General features: G+C 39.0%; 1 protein-coding gene across 5 annotated transcripts in view; it reads left to right on the top strand.

Annotated features, from left to right (window-relative positions):
• The window catches only part of LOC136857052 (late secretory pathway protein AVL9 homolog), a 230,883-nt gene that overhangs the window by 40,428 nt on the left and 178,385 nt on the right, over positions 1 to 12,070 (top strand). For all 5 annotated transcript variants that reach the window (XM_067135412.2, XM_067135414.2, XM_067135415.2 and 2 more), the window contains exons 2-3: positions 9,547 to 9,753; positions 10,471 to 10,705. In XM_067135412.2, coding sequence (XP_066991513.2) covers positions 9,547 to 9,753; positions 10,471 to 10,705 — 442 coding nt within the window. The remainder of the gene's footprint in view (positions 1 to 9,546; positions 9,754 to 10,470; positions 10,706 to 12,070) is intronic.

Here is a 12,070-nt window from a genome sequence, read left to right on the forward strand (position 1 = left end):
GGAGGTACTCCTTCTTCCACCTCTTCCAGAAGTCGTCATCATCTTGTATCCCTGCCCTTAGTCTTGTGTTTCTTTTCTCAGATCTGTATAGACGCTAGGTTCTGAACTGTTGGGTAATGTTGTTAATAGTCCGCCATTTATGAAGTGGTTTGGTGTCGGTACGTTGGGGCTGTCTTGTGTAATTGGTCTGCTGTTAATGGCGGCTTCTATTTCTGCCAGTATTGCCCTCATCGTTTCCTCGTCTACTTGAGACATGCCCAACACTTTTCTCAAGCTTCGTTTTGTTGTGCCCATCATTCGTTCCCATCTGCCTCCCCACCAAGCCGCCCGTGGAACAATAAACTTCCAGGATACACCATTGTGGGCGAAATGCTGGCTCGTACGTGGGTGTGTGAAGATCCAATAAAGTTCCGCCAGTTCTCTGCTTGCCGCTTGAAAGGTCTTCGCATTGTCCAAGTAGATGGTGTGAGGGAATCCGTGTCTGCTGGAGAAACGTCTGAACGACATGATGAATTTTTCAGTACATGTCCGATATTAATTCCAGGTGCAAAGCTCTTGTAGTGCCACAAGTGAACAGTACGATCTAAAATTTCTGTAATTCGCTCCCCACCCTGACATATAGTGGACCGGCGAAGTCCAGTCCCGTGACTGCGAAAGGTTTAGTGGATTGTATGCGATTCACAGGTAGGGGTGCTTCTATTTTGACTCCTGGGTGGTTCTTGGCGATTTTGCAAGGGAGGCAAGCGTGAATGACTTTCTAAATGGACTGGCGTGCCTTTAAGATCCAGTACTGCGAGCGTAGTTCGCACAGCACAATTCTTACTCCCAGATGCTGTAGATGGATGTGCGTCTGCTTGATTAACAGTTTTGTAAATTGATGGGATCTGTACAGGAGGAGTGGATACTTCTCTTGATATGTCAGGTCTGCATGATCCAGGCATCCCCCTAGTCTGATGAGATCTCCCTCCAGGAAGGGATTGTAGCGTGCAATTTTGGACTTAGATGGGAGATTCATTTTCTCTCATAGACATGCGTGTTCTGCACCAAAGCTTCCCAGTTGTACAATGTAGATCCAACACAGTCTTGCAGTCTCCAGCTCCGTGGCAGTTAATTCACCGTCGTGTTTCTCCGTGCTTCGAACATTCTTCATAAACCGTAGAATCCAACCCATGACCCGAATCATCTCCCAATATGAACTGAATTGACTGGTGTCTATGGGACTTTCCCATGTGCTCACCATTAATACTTGTCCATTCTTTCGTGCCTCTGTTAGTGGGATGGTGTTAGATACTGAGTGTTGAGGCCATCAGTTGGGAGCGTTAGCGAGCCATCGTGATGCGTGACACCATTGTGAGCTCTGCAACTCTTTTGCTAATATCCCCCGTGATAGTATATCTGCTGGATTGTCTTCACCTGGATAATGTCACCATTGTGCAGGATTGGAGCTCTACTGGATTTCCGTGACACGATTGGAGACAAATGGTTTCCATCTATTTGGATTGTTGTGAATCCATCCTGGTGTCACCATAGAATCACTCCATAGTGTTGCCCTCGTGATATCATATCCTCTCGACTGACAGAAATACTTTAGAAGTCTTATGCCCACTAGAGCTGAAAGGAGTTCAAGTCTTGGGAGGGTCACTCGCTTGATAGGTGATGGTCTGTTCTTGCTGCAGTCCAATTGTACCGAGACTCTATTGCTCTCCAGCACTCTGAGATAAAGTACAGCACCATAAGCTCTCTCCGAAGCGTCGCAGAATACATGCATTTGATAGGTCTCTGGCGTTGTAGAAGAAGATCCTATCCATTGAGGAATTTGAATGGCCGACAAGTGAATGAGGCTGGAAGTCCAGATTTGCCACTTCTTGCTAGGTCTATGGGTAGGAGATTGTCCCTAGCTATCCATCTACACCAAGTATCCTGGAACAGTCCAGTCTTACCAACCTGAAAAATTAAAATTATATATTTCTGTTTTTCAAGAGAAACATGGGTGTGAGGTTTACTCAGCGTACACAAAAATTGAGTCCCAGGTTAATTCCTAGGGGCAGAGTTAACCACTTTATCCTACTGAGTGCTGAGATTACAGGCACTGGAAGCCTTTATCTTCCACTTCTCGGAGGCCTTTATGGCGTTTGAGGAGATACCTTTGCTTTTGTTTGCTTTACACTATTTGAGGTGTTCTAAGTCAGGAGATAATGTAGGATGATTGTCAGTTTTTACCTCACTCCGTTGTGTACCTTTCCGATAAGTGAGAATTTTCACAAATAGCTTGAGATGTATACAATTATTTTCCTGAATTGTGATGGTAAAGATCAATCTGCGCTAGGTTGATTTTATGTACTTAGACCAATTCAGACATTAATTGGAAGATTTTTTCTCTTTGGTGCTTATTCATATTGTGAATATGAGATATACTTTATCTTTCTATTATTTAAAATATATGGGTGTGAATGGTTGAATGAAAGCAGCCTTAGTTACATGTGTCTCAGTGATAGTAGGTTTCTGTTTAAAACTACAAGATAAAATGATTATCCATGGTGTCTTTAGCAATTTGTGAAGCATTTTGTACTTTGAAGTTTTAACTCTTCCTTCTGCCTTGAACTTTCATATTTAATATTATAAGGCTATAGTGATCTCATTCTTAAAATATTAAGCTCTGAATTACAGTAGTGAAACCTTTATAGGTGCTTGTATTATTATGAAGAATGTTGATCTCCTTCTTACAGTGTAATATATTCGGCCATGAGAAATTTATTGGATGGTGTGGGCAGGCATCACTTGTGAATCAGTACTGATATTGGAAATGTAGGTCATGTCTTGTTGACCTCTAGCACCTCTACTGGTGACTGCCCCCATTCCAACAGTGCTAATGTGTTTTATAGTCACCTTATCTGTTATGTACTGAAATTGTGTCTGCATCTGACATACCCTTCTTCTTCTCTTGGTTGAAAGCAAATTTTCCAGCTGGCACTCCCCTTTGCTAGCTCAGCAAATTCTATTAAACTCCGTACTATTATTACTTTTGTTATTGTCAGAAACACTTTTATTTGAGAGTAATACAGAATAAATAAGATGGATTTCAAAATTCACAATGGTACATTAACTAATTTTCATATAGCTTGTAAGTTGTCCAGTCTGTTAAAACTAATGTAAGATTAAGAAAATATCTGAAGGAGAAGACATTAATTAATAACAGAATGACATGTTTTGTTCCTCGAAAGAACATCAGATTCTATCAAATCACTTTTATTCTGCTTATACAGGGTCTTTATTTTTGCTTGGCAAGGACTTTCTCGCTTGACCTTGGCCGCCACTGATGGTTCATTTGCCAGCTACCGCACGTGCGTATGTACGGCAGAATACGGTGCTCAAAATCATTATCATGAATTTTACTCACCATTTTTACAGTTTATGCTGAAAATGTTCCCCATGCGCTGTCAAACATAATTGGCATCTCCTAATGAAGTTTTCGGTTACTCTACCAAGTTCTTCAACACTGATAGATGCAGCTCTTATACTGTCTTTAAGTTCATCTAGTGTGTGAGGGTTGTTCCCATAAACTACATTTTTTAACATTCCCCACAAATAAAAATCACATGCTGTTAAATCTGGGCTACGAGGCGGCCGCAGATTTTTACTTATGATCCTCATACCAAACACGCGGCGGAATTCAGCAATTGATGCCTGAGCTGTATGAGCTGTGGCAGAATCCTGCAGAAAATATGCTGAAAAACGTTCTGCGTATGTCAGTTCACCAAAGAATTGGTCAAGGATTTCATCTCTATAACGCATATTGTTTATTGTGCCCTCATAAAATATTGGGCCTATAATTCTATGCCCGTTCAAAGTGACCCAGACCCCGATTTTTTTCGTCATACAGCGGTTGCTCAGACACTATTTCTGGTTTTGTTGCACTGTAGTATCTCTTATTTTGTGAGCTTACATGGCTATGCGAATCAAAATTAGCCTCATCTGAAAAGAAAAAAAAAATTAGCTTGGGGTCTATTTCACCTGAGTCTACGTTCTCTATAAACCAATTGCAAAAATTCACTCTCTTAACAGTATCTAGCGGTTGTAATTGTTGTACTGCGCTAATCTTGTATGGTTTCAGTTTTAATAATTTTTTTGCCTTCCAGGCAGCAGCATGAGATACCTCAGTTTCCTGCACCAAACGTTTAAGTGATTTTTGTGGTGTGTGTTCCAATCTTTCGCCAGTGTCATCTAATTTAGCTTCAGTAAGGAGATAACGACCCTTACATCTATTTTCATTGTTTACTGAACCTGTACGTTTGAATCTCTTGGCCAGTTGTTTTATTATCTGATTGATAGGAATGGGTCTCCCTAGAAATTTCGCTCGAAAATTTTGTCTTGTCGTAGTGCACAATTTTCTGCACTTAATGTAAGTATTGTGCAGGTATACACGTTCACATAACGAACATTTCACATACATTACAGCACTATACACAATCACAATAAAACACTATAAATACGACATACAGTACGCAGTAGCTTCATTGAACACCCTACTATCTCGGAGCTCAGCTCTCAGCAACTGCAGGAATTGCCGGAAACAGCATGCGCCAGCAGCTGGTAGCAGCCTGTCATCGGCAGCCAAGGTCGAGCGAGAAAGTCCTTGCCAAGCATAAATAAAGACCCTGTATAATATCAGTTAAAACAAGTTATTGATTAAGCCTCCAATGCCAAAATAATCTTTTTCTTTGGTTTTCTTTGAAATACCCCTAAATTAACTTCCAGTCCATAGCAGAACATAACTACATAATATCAAGGGTGGGGGATGCAGATGAAGAATACACCTGCGGTATGCCCTGTATGTTGTAAGAGGTGACTATAATTGGCAACCAAGGGATGATGGATTTTGAACTGTGAGATTACCTGTGATTAGTACCATCACATGAGGTACACCATGGGTCAACTTTACTTGCGATTAGTACTACTATGTGAGGAACACCATAGGTCTGCGATTAGTATAATCGTAGGTGGATCGCTATGGGTTTACAGTACCTGTGATTAGTATCACTATATGCGGAACACCACGGGTTTACGTTACCTGTGATTAGTACCACTATATGCGGAACACCATGGGTTGGCGTTACCTGTGGTTAGTACCATTATGTGAGAAACACTACGGGTCTGGGTGTTGCCTGTGGTTAGTACCACTATATGAGTGACGCTGTGGCTCTGTTGCCTGTGGTTAATACCACTATATGAGTGACGCTGTGGGTCTGTTGCCTATGATTAGTATCACTATGTGAGGAACTTCATGGTTCTGGGCTGCTCCTGTGATTAGTACAGTTAGGTGAGGAGCACCATGGTTCTACTTTACCAGCGATTAGTTCCATTATGAGGGGGCGGTGACCTAGATTTTGGTCTCCTTTAGACAACAAGCATCATCGATTTAGGATTTTTCTTTGGCAGCAGTCCCATGTTCAGTTTCTACCATTGTTTTAACTTTTTAAGTTATTTTATGGAAAGGTGGGAGCATTGTGGGACAGATCCACTGATTGTTTTATGTTCATAATAATTGTTCATCATCTTTTTTAAAAAAAATTCTAGTCTGTGGCTTGACTTTGGAATGATTTTAACTTTCAATATTGTGAGCTGGATCCGCTGATTATTTTAAATTCATATTCGTTCATTTATTCTTCATCATCATATTTTGAATTTTGAATCTTGGAATTTTAATGGCCATTACATTTAGTTTCATCTCGTATCATTAGGGGCCTATTAGAGAGATGTTAGGCCCCTTTAAACAACAATCATCATCAATATTAAATGCATACTTTTCACGGTTTTGTCGGCAGGCACTGTGTTCATACGATCATGCTAGGTGCATGAATTAGCAGTTTAGTCTCTATAAAATTTCTTTAATATTTATTGATTTTATGTATTGGCATTGATAAATTCTAAAGACACTCAATCTGATGACAATAATTTATGAAGAATATACTCTAAGGACACTAATTACACTATCTAAATAATGCACCAAATGTCATAATATTAAGCACATGTTGATCGTTGTAATGTATCAGATCTAATTCACAGAAATGATTCGGTAGAAATAAATATTAAAGAATTTTGTGCTTTATACAGTATGAAATAGAACAAAAAATGGAGCGGAGAGGCTAACAATGCATTTTATGCCTTTGGTCCGAATAGCACTGAAGCATTCCTTTCTAGTGCAGTGTTGTTGATAGCTGGGTGGTATGAGGGGATCAGTCCCATCAAGACGTATGTCATCTCTGACACTGCTCTTCTGGATGCTACCATATGTCTTGAGATGATATGGTGGCCTCTTCTTATTGTCATTACCTATTTTAAATTTATGGGGATACTTCTGCACAGTATGGTGATAGAAGCATGGATGTGACAAATTACATCCAGGCCTCTTTAGAAAGAACCACAAATTGTGAATGGAAACCTGTAGGAGCCACATGAACAGCGACCACCTGCATTTCTTTCCACTTTTACCTACCCTGTAGTACAACACATTATGGCCCATCCTGTCTTTTCTGCCCATTTCATCACTGTTAATTCCAAATGCAGCTGGTCTCTTGACATGTACTTTCCTTTTCTCTGCCTGGGAGTATTGTCACCATAGAAATTGGTTCAGCACCATGGCATTTTGATGCTATGGTAACAACGGAGTTACCAACTCAACCAACAACAGTTATGCTGTTTGAGTTCTTTGCCATGTCGTATATCCTTTGAGCTTGTCTCTTCATTTCATTTGAAGGCATAGTTCCCTCTGTGGATCAGTGATAGATTGTCAGCCTCCAGATCCCAAGATAGCAGTTTCAAACCCGGCAGAAACAGTGGGATTTTTTATTTTATTTTTACTTATTTTACTATTTTCTTTACGTCACACTGACACAGATAGGTCCTATGGCGACGATGGGATAGGAAAGGACTAGGAGAGGGAAGGAAGTAGCCGTGGCCTTCCCACTCATAGCTCTTCCCTGTTCCTTCGTCGTCATAAGGCCTATCTGTGTCGGTGTGACATAAAAGCAACTTGTAAAAAAAATGTCTGAAACAAGGTTGTAAATAGAAATATTAAAACATATTCATATGTCAACAAAGTATCAGTATATTTTATTGTAATATTATATAACATATATATATATATACTTTTTGCTGTCGTTTTATGTGTACCAACTCAGACAGGTCTTATGGTAACAATGGGGATAGGACAGAGCTAGGGCTGAGAAAGAAGTGACTATGCCCTTAATTAAGATACAGCCTCCAGCATTTTTCTGGTGTTAAAATGAGAAACCACAGAAAACCACCCTCGGAGCTGCCGATGGTGGGGTTCAAACATACCATCTCCCTAACTGCCTCATGCCTAAACTCCGCAATCAGCTTGATGGATAGTGCTAAAATTGAGCTTTTGCTTGCACAGCACAGTATGATATTTGTAAGTACGCTACTAGAATAGCATCAAACACTCCACCATTAGCTGCTCAAGGATAAATGCAGACTGATGAATCATGCAGGAGTCGGCAGCAATCATGTGACTGCTTCAAGGTAAGGTTTCTAAATGGTCGTTGTCAACTCTTGAACAAACAAACCTTAAAAATGTTAGTACTTTATGGTATTAGTTTCCCTGTTTATTAGGTTGCATATTTCTTTTGAGTTAATTATCTGTGCCCTCTTTGAAATCTCTAAAACGCCCCCGAGTTTGGGAACCAGTAGTCTAAAGGGATATAAGATGGATTGCTTGTGGTCCATTCCAGTATAGCACATATAGAGCAGTGCTTTATTTTATTATCGAATTGTGAATCATTCTGAGGTATTCCTAAGCTGAGACATGTGCCCCCAAATTTCATAACTTTAGAACAAACTTCCTAGTATTCTTTCCTTCCTATCTTAGTATCCAAGCTCAGATCCATTGCTGGCAAGATACAATGTTTACAGTGTGCTATGTCTTATGGTATGGAGAACAACAAATTTCTTACTGCTGGAATGAGTAGCTCGGGTGGTAAACCACTGTTTTACCGAGCCCAACTTGGCAGAGTCGATCCTGGTTCAGTCCGGTGGTATTTGAAGGTCTTATGTCTGTAGATTTACTAACATGTTAATGAACTGTGGGACAAAATTCTGGTACCTCTGCGTCTCCAAAAATTGTGAAAGTAGTTAGTGGTATGTAAAATCAATTTTTTTAAAATCCACAACCTGTTTCCAGTCATTTGACCGGATCAGGAATGGAATTAATGAAGCCCCCATCTAGCGGCTAGGATACGAATTGTGCCGGCTGCTGAAGCCTGTCGCACTTCTCTGGGCAATGATTCATGACTGCAAGATGAAATGAAATGATATTGGAGAGTGTTGCTGGAATGAAAGGTGACAGGGAAAACCGGAGTACCCGGAGAAAAACCTGTCCCGTCTCTGCTTTGTCCAGCACAAATCTCACGTGGAGTGACTGGGATTTGAACCACGGAACCCGATGGTGATAGGCCGGCGCGCTGCCACCTGAGCCACAGAGGCGGTATGTAAAATCAATAACATTATTAAATTTTTTACTTTCTGTGACTTGTCTCAGTCTCAACTTTGACTGTGGCAAAATGAAAGTAAATAAAATACAAGGGATGTTAATAACAAAATTCCGTATGCAGTCAGTCCTTCATATGAATGTAAAAGTGTTGCTCATATGGTCGGTTGGTGTGAAAGTGTTGCACAAAAGGTGGTTCGTGTGCATTTACGTGGGTTTGGCAAACTGATTTGTCACAGCACCTTCTGTTGCAGTGGAGGAAGCAGCTGGAAGTTGTCTCACTCCTCATTTCTCTAGTACATCTCTTCTGCGATGCCTAGCGTCATAGAGCCGTTGAAAACTGAGCATACATATCCTAGTATCCTTTCCATAATTTTTGAAATCTTGTGCCATTAGTGATCAAATAATGGTAATATTCTAGGCTATTATTGTGTAGTTTTTGACCTGAAGTGAAATTGAGGCCTCACATTAAAGAAAGATCCATTGTGAAGAAACAAGACTTGCTCTGTCAACAATTCTCCCATGTGTCAGCTACCTTTGTTCAGCATAGCAGCACAGGTATAGCTGTACATAATCCAGTATGGATGTAAAATTGTTAAGAAACATGTCTTCATTTTCAGCATAAATTGCTCATGATCAGCTAAGAAGATTCACTATGCTTTTACCCTTAAATTTGATAAATTTGATCCATAGTAGGAGCCAGTGGTATATATATATCATTTAAGTGGAAAAATTGTGGTGTATGTCAAGATTCAAGTATTTATTAATTATATCTTTGTAGGTGGCCATTTCAGTTAACTGAATTTGGAAGGGTAAAATTCCTAGAATCTGATGGGAATTAAATTCTTGACTACTGAAACAGCAACTAACAAAGTAAACTCCATACCAGGAAGTCTTTATATCCATTTCCTGCTATCAGAATATTATGACCTCATAATAGACCACTTAATATTGTAATTTTGTGTAGCAGCTAATCAATTTACTGTAATAATTGGAATAATTCAATCTTTTCTTATTTTTGGTGGTGATATATGTTGCAGGTAGAGTACTCTTTCCCTCCTCTCATGGAGGGATCTCCTCCAGACTCCAGTACCTGTCCACCAGGCTGGAAGTATCTCCCAACTTTGGCACTTCCCGATGGTTCACACAATTTCGATGAGGACACTGTGTACTTTCATCTACCCAGTCTGACTAATCCCAAAATGACTGTCTATGGAATCTCATGCTTCCGTCAAATCCCTGTTGAAGTGAGTATGCTTTTCATGTTATGTTTTTATATCCATAGACTTGTCCTGGATTGCTATACTTCTTAAGCCTTACATTATGGCTGTTAAGAAATAAACTCAGTCGTTAAAGTTTGCCAAAATATACCTTTGATTCAGAATTTTATCATGATAAAGTTGAAAAGAAAGTAATTTGTTCTACAAAAAGAACTTATATGTAGTTAATTACTGAAGGATACTTTGAACACTGGAGTAAAAATATATATTAGACATAATATTCTCTTGGGTTTATGCTATGTGAAATAGGAAAGCTTTAATTTTGTGGAGAACTTAGGAAGTTGATGATCTGGGAAGAATAGTTATGTAGAAGTGCTATGGTTTTAATTTTTAAACTAGTTTGTTTTCACGAGATGTAATGGAAAATTAGAATATACTTCTTTGCTAACATTTCACAATGCCAAAAGGCGTTTTTAGAACAGTTGTAATTTCAATTGAGAAAGCAAAGAAAGATCATCAAGAAATGTCAAATTTTCCAGCACTCATCATAAAGCCAAAAAGTTGATCTTTCAGATACGTTTTCTTCAGTTTGAACAGTACTAGGCCATGGTCATGTGGGGAAAAGAAGCTGAAAGGCCTTAACTTGACAAGTTCAGTGTCTATAGAAACTGTCACATGCATTTTATAGCATAGAAGCTGTAGCCTGCATAATCTTCAACTGATGTCAAGATATTGATATTGTAGAGATTGAAAAATCGGACTGCTGACATGACGCGTGGCACCGTTCAGAAGTCTGTCTGTGTTCTGAGCTCCTGGCCTTTGTTTGGACATATCCAGGTGAAGATGGCACTCATTACACATGCGTATTTTGATGAAGGGGATTTCAGTAAGGTGACGCTTCTTCAAGACACCTACCATCATCTGAATGGTTGTTTAATGCAGATAGACTGTATTCGAACAGCACCACAGCTCTATGTTGGTAAGTACCACGTATTTCTATAAGAAAAGGTGGCCTTAAACAATTTTTTTTTTTAAATTTGAGCCACAGAATATTACAATCAATAATTACTGATCTGATATATGGTGTAAATATATATTAGAGCTGTAGATTTTTCAGTGATGCACGTCATATTAGTTGTAAGCTATATGCAAAGGCTCAGGGGCCCAGTCTATATTCAAGAAAAGTATTTTCCATGTTTTCTGCGGTGTGGTTGTTATATATTTTGGTAGTTAGGAATACTCAGTTCTTGGAAATGCAATTAATCTGACTTTTGAAATTCCCAGGGGCCGATGACCTTAGATGTTAGGCCCCTTTAAACAAGTATCATCATCATTGAAATTCCCACAAACATGGTAGTTTCTTACTTTGTTCAGTAGGGACTCCACTGGCCATCTCAGCATTTTCATCTTAGTATCATGTAACTTATCCTCATGTTGCTTCCTTACAAGCAAACACTCTGCTCTGAACAATTTGGCTGTTCTTAAGATATCCTGTGTAACAAAATTACTGCGTGTCAGCTTCTCCAAAAACTGCAAGATTGTTTATTGGAATGTAAAACTACTAACATTTGTATTACTTTTGAGACCATCTGACATTTTACAATGTTTTAATTTCCAGCACTCAGTAGGAATAAATCATTCAGCTTTGTTTATCCTCAATTTTGAAATTTAGATTTATATTTAAAAAAAAAAAAAAGCAAACTTAGCAGTTTGTCTGCCAATGGTAGATTACATTGTCTCCAGAAGTAACAAATTATCTTGGAATTAATTTGTTAGTACAAGGATATATATTAGATTAAGATTATTGAGGGGAGTCATTCCTATACTGCAAATGCTTCATATATAAGCAATCATATTCCAGTTATGATGATTTTAAAATGTTGCATGAAATAAGTTTGGTATGCATTCATCTGGCTTAGGAAGTAGTACTGTGTTGTAATATTTACTTTTGTCTTTGCCTTACCGTTGGGTGATAATTGTGATATTACAATCCTATTATCTCTCGTTATACTTGATAAAAATGTATATGAATAATGATGATGATAATGTTCCAAAAAGCTGGTAAATGAGTGCCGGAGTTTACCAAAGAATTCCTCAAAAATGTTGATGATGTTAATTACATAAAAAGAAGCCTGCCTGATTGCCTTGATCATTCTGGCATCAAGTCTATATGGTCTGACACTGTAGTTAGCCAGTTCAAGTCCCATTGGTTGAAAAAATTGTCGCCATGAAAATGTTGGCCGGCAGGGTAGGGTGTATACAGTTCACTATCAGTAGATAGTGTGCCAAACTTCTCCGCTGTGTTCATATAGGGTGAATGTATATGACACTGTTGATGGTAATT

Source organism: Anabrus simplex, chromosome 1 (assembly GCF_040414725.1).
Source record: "Anabrus simplex isolate iqAnaSimp1 chromosome 1, ASM4041472v1, whole genome shotgun sequence".
Classification (NCBI taxonomy): Eukaryota; Metazoa; Arthropoda; class Insecta; order Orthoptera; family Tettigoniidae; genus Anabrus; species Anabrus simplex.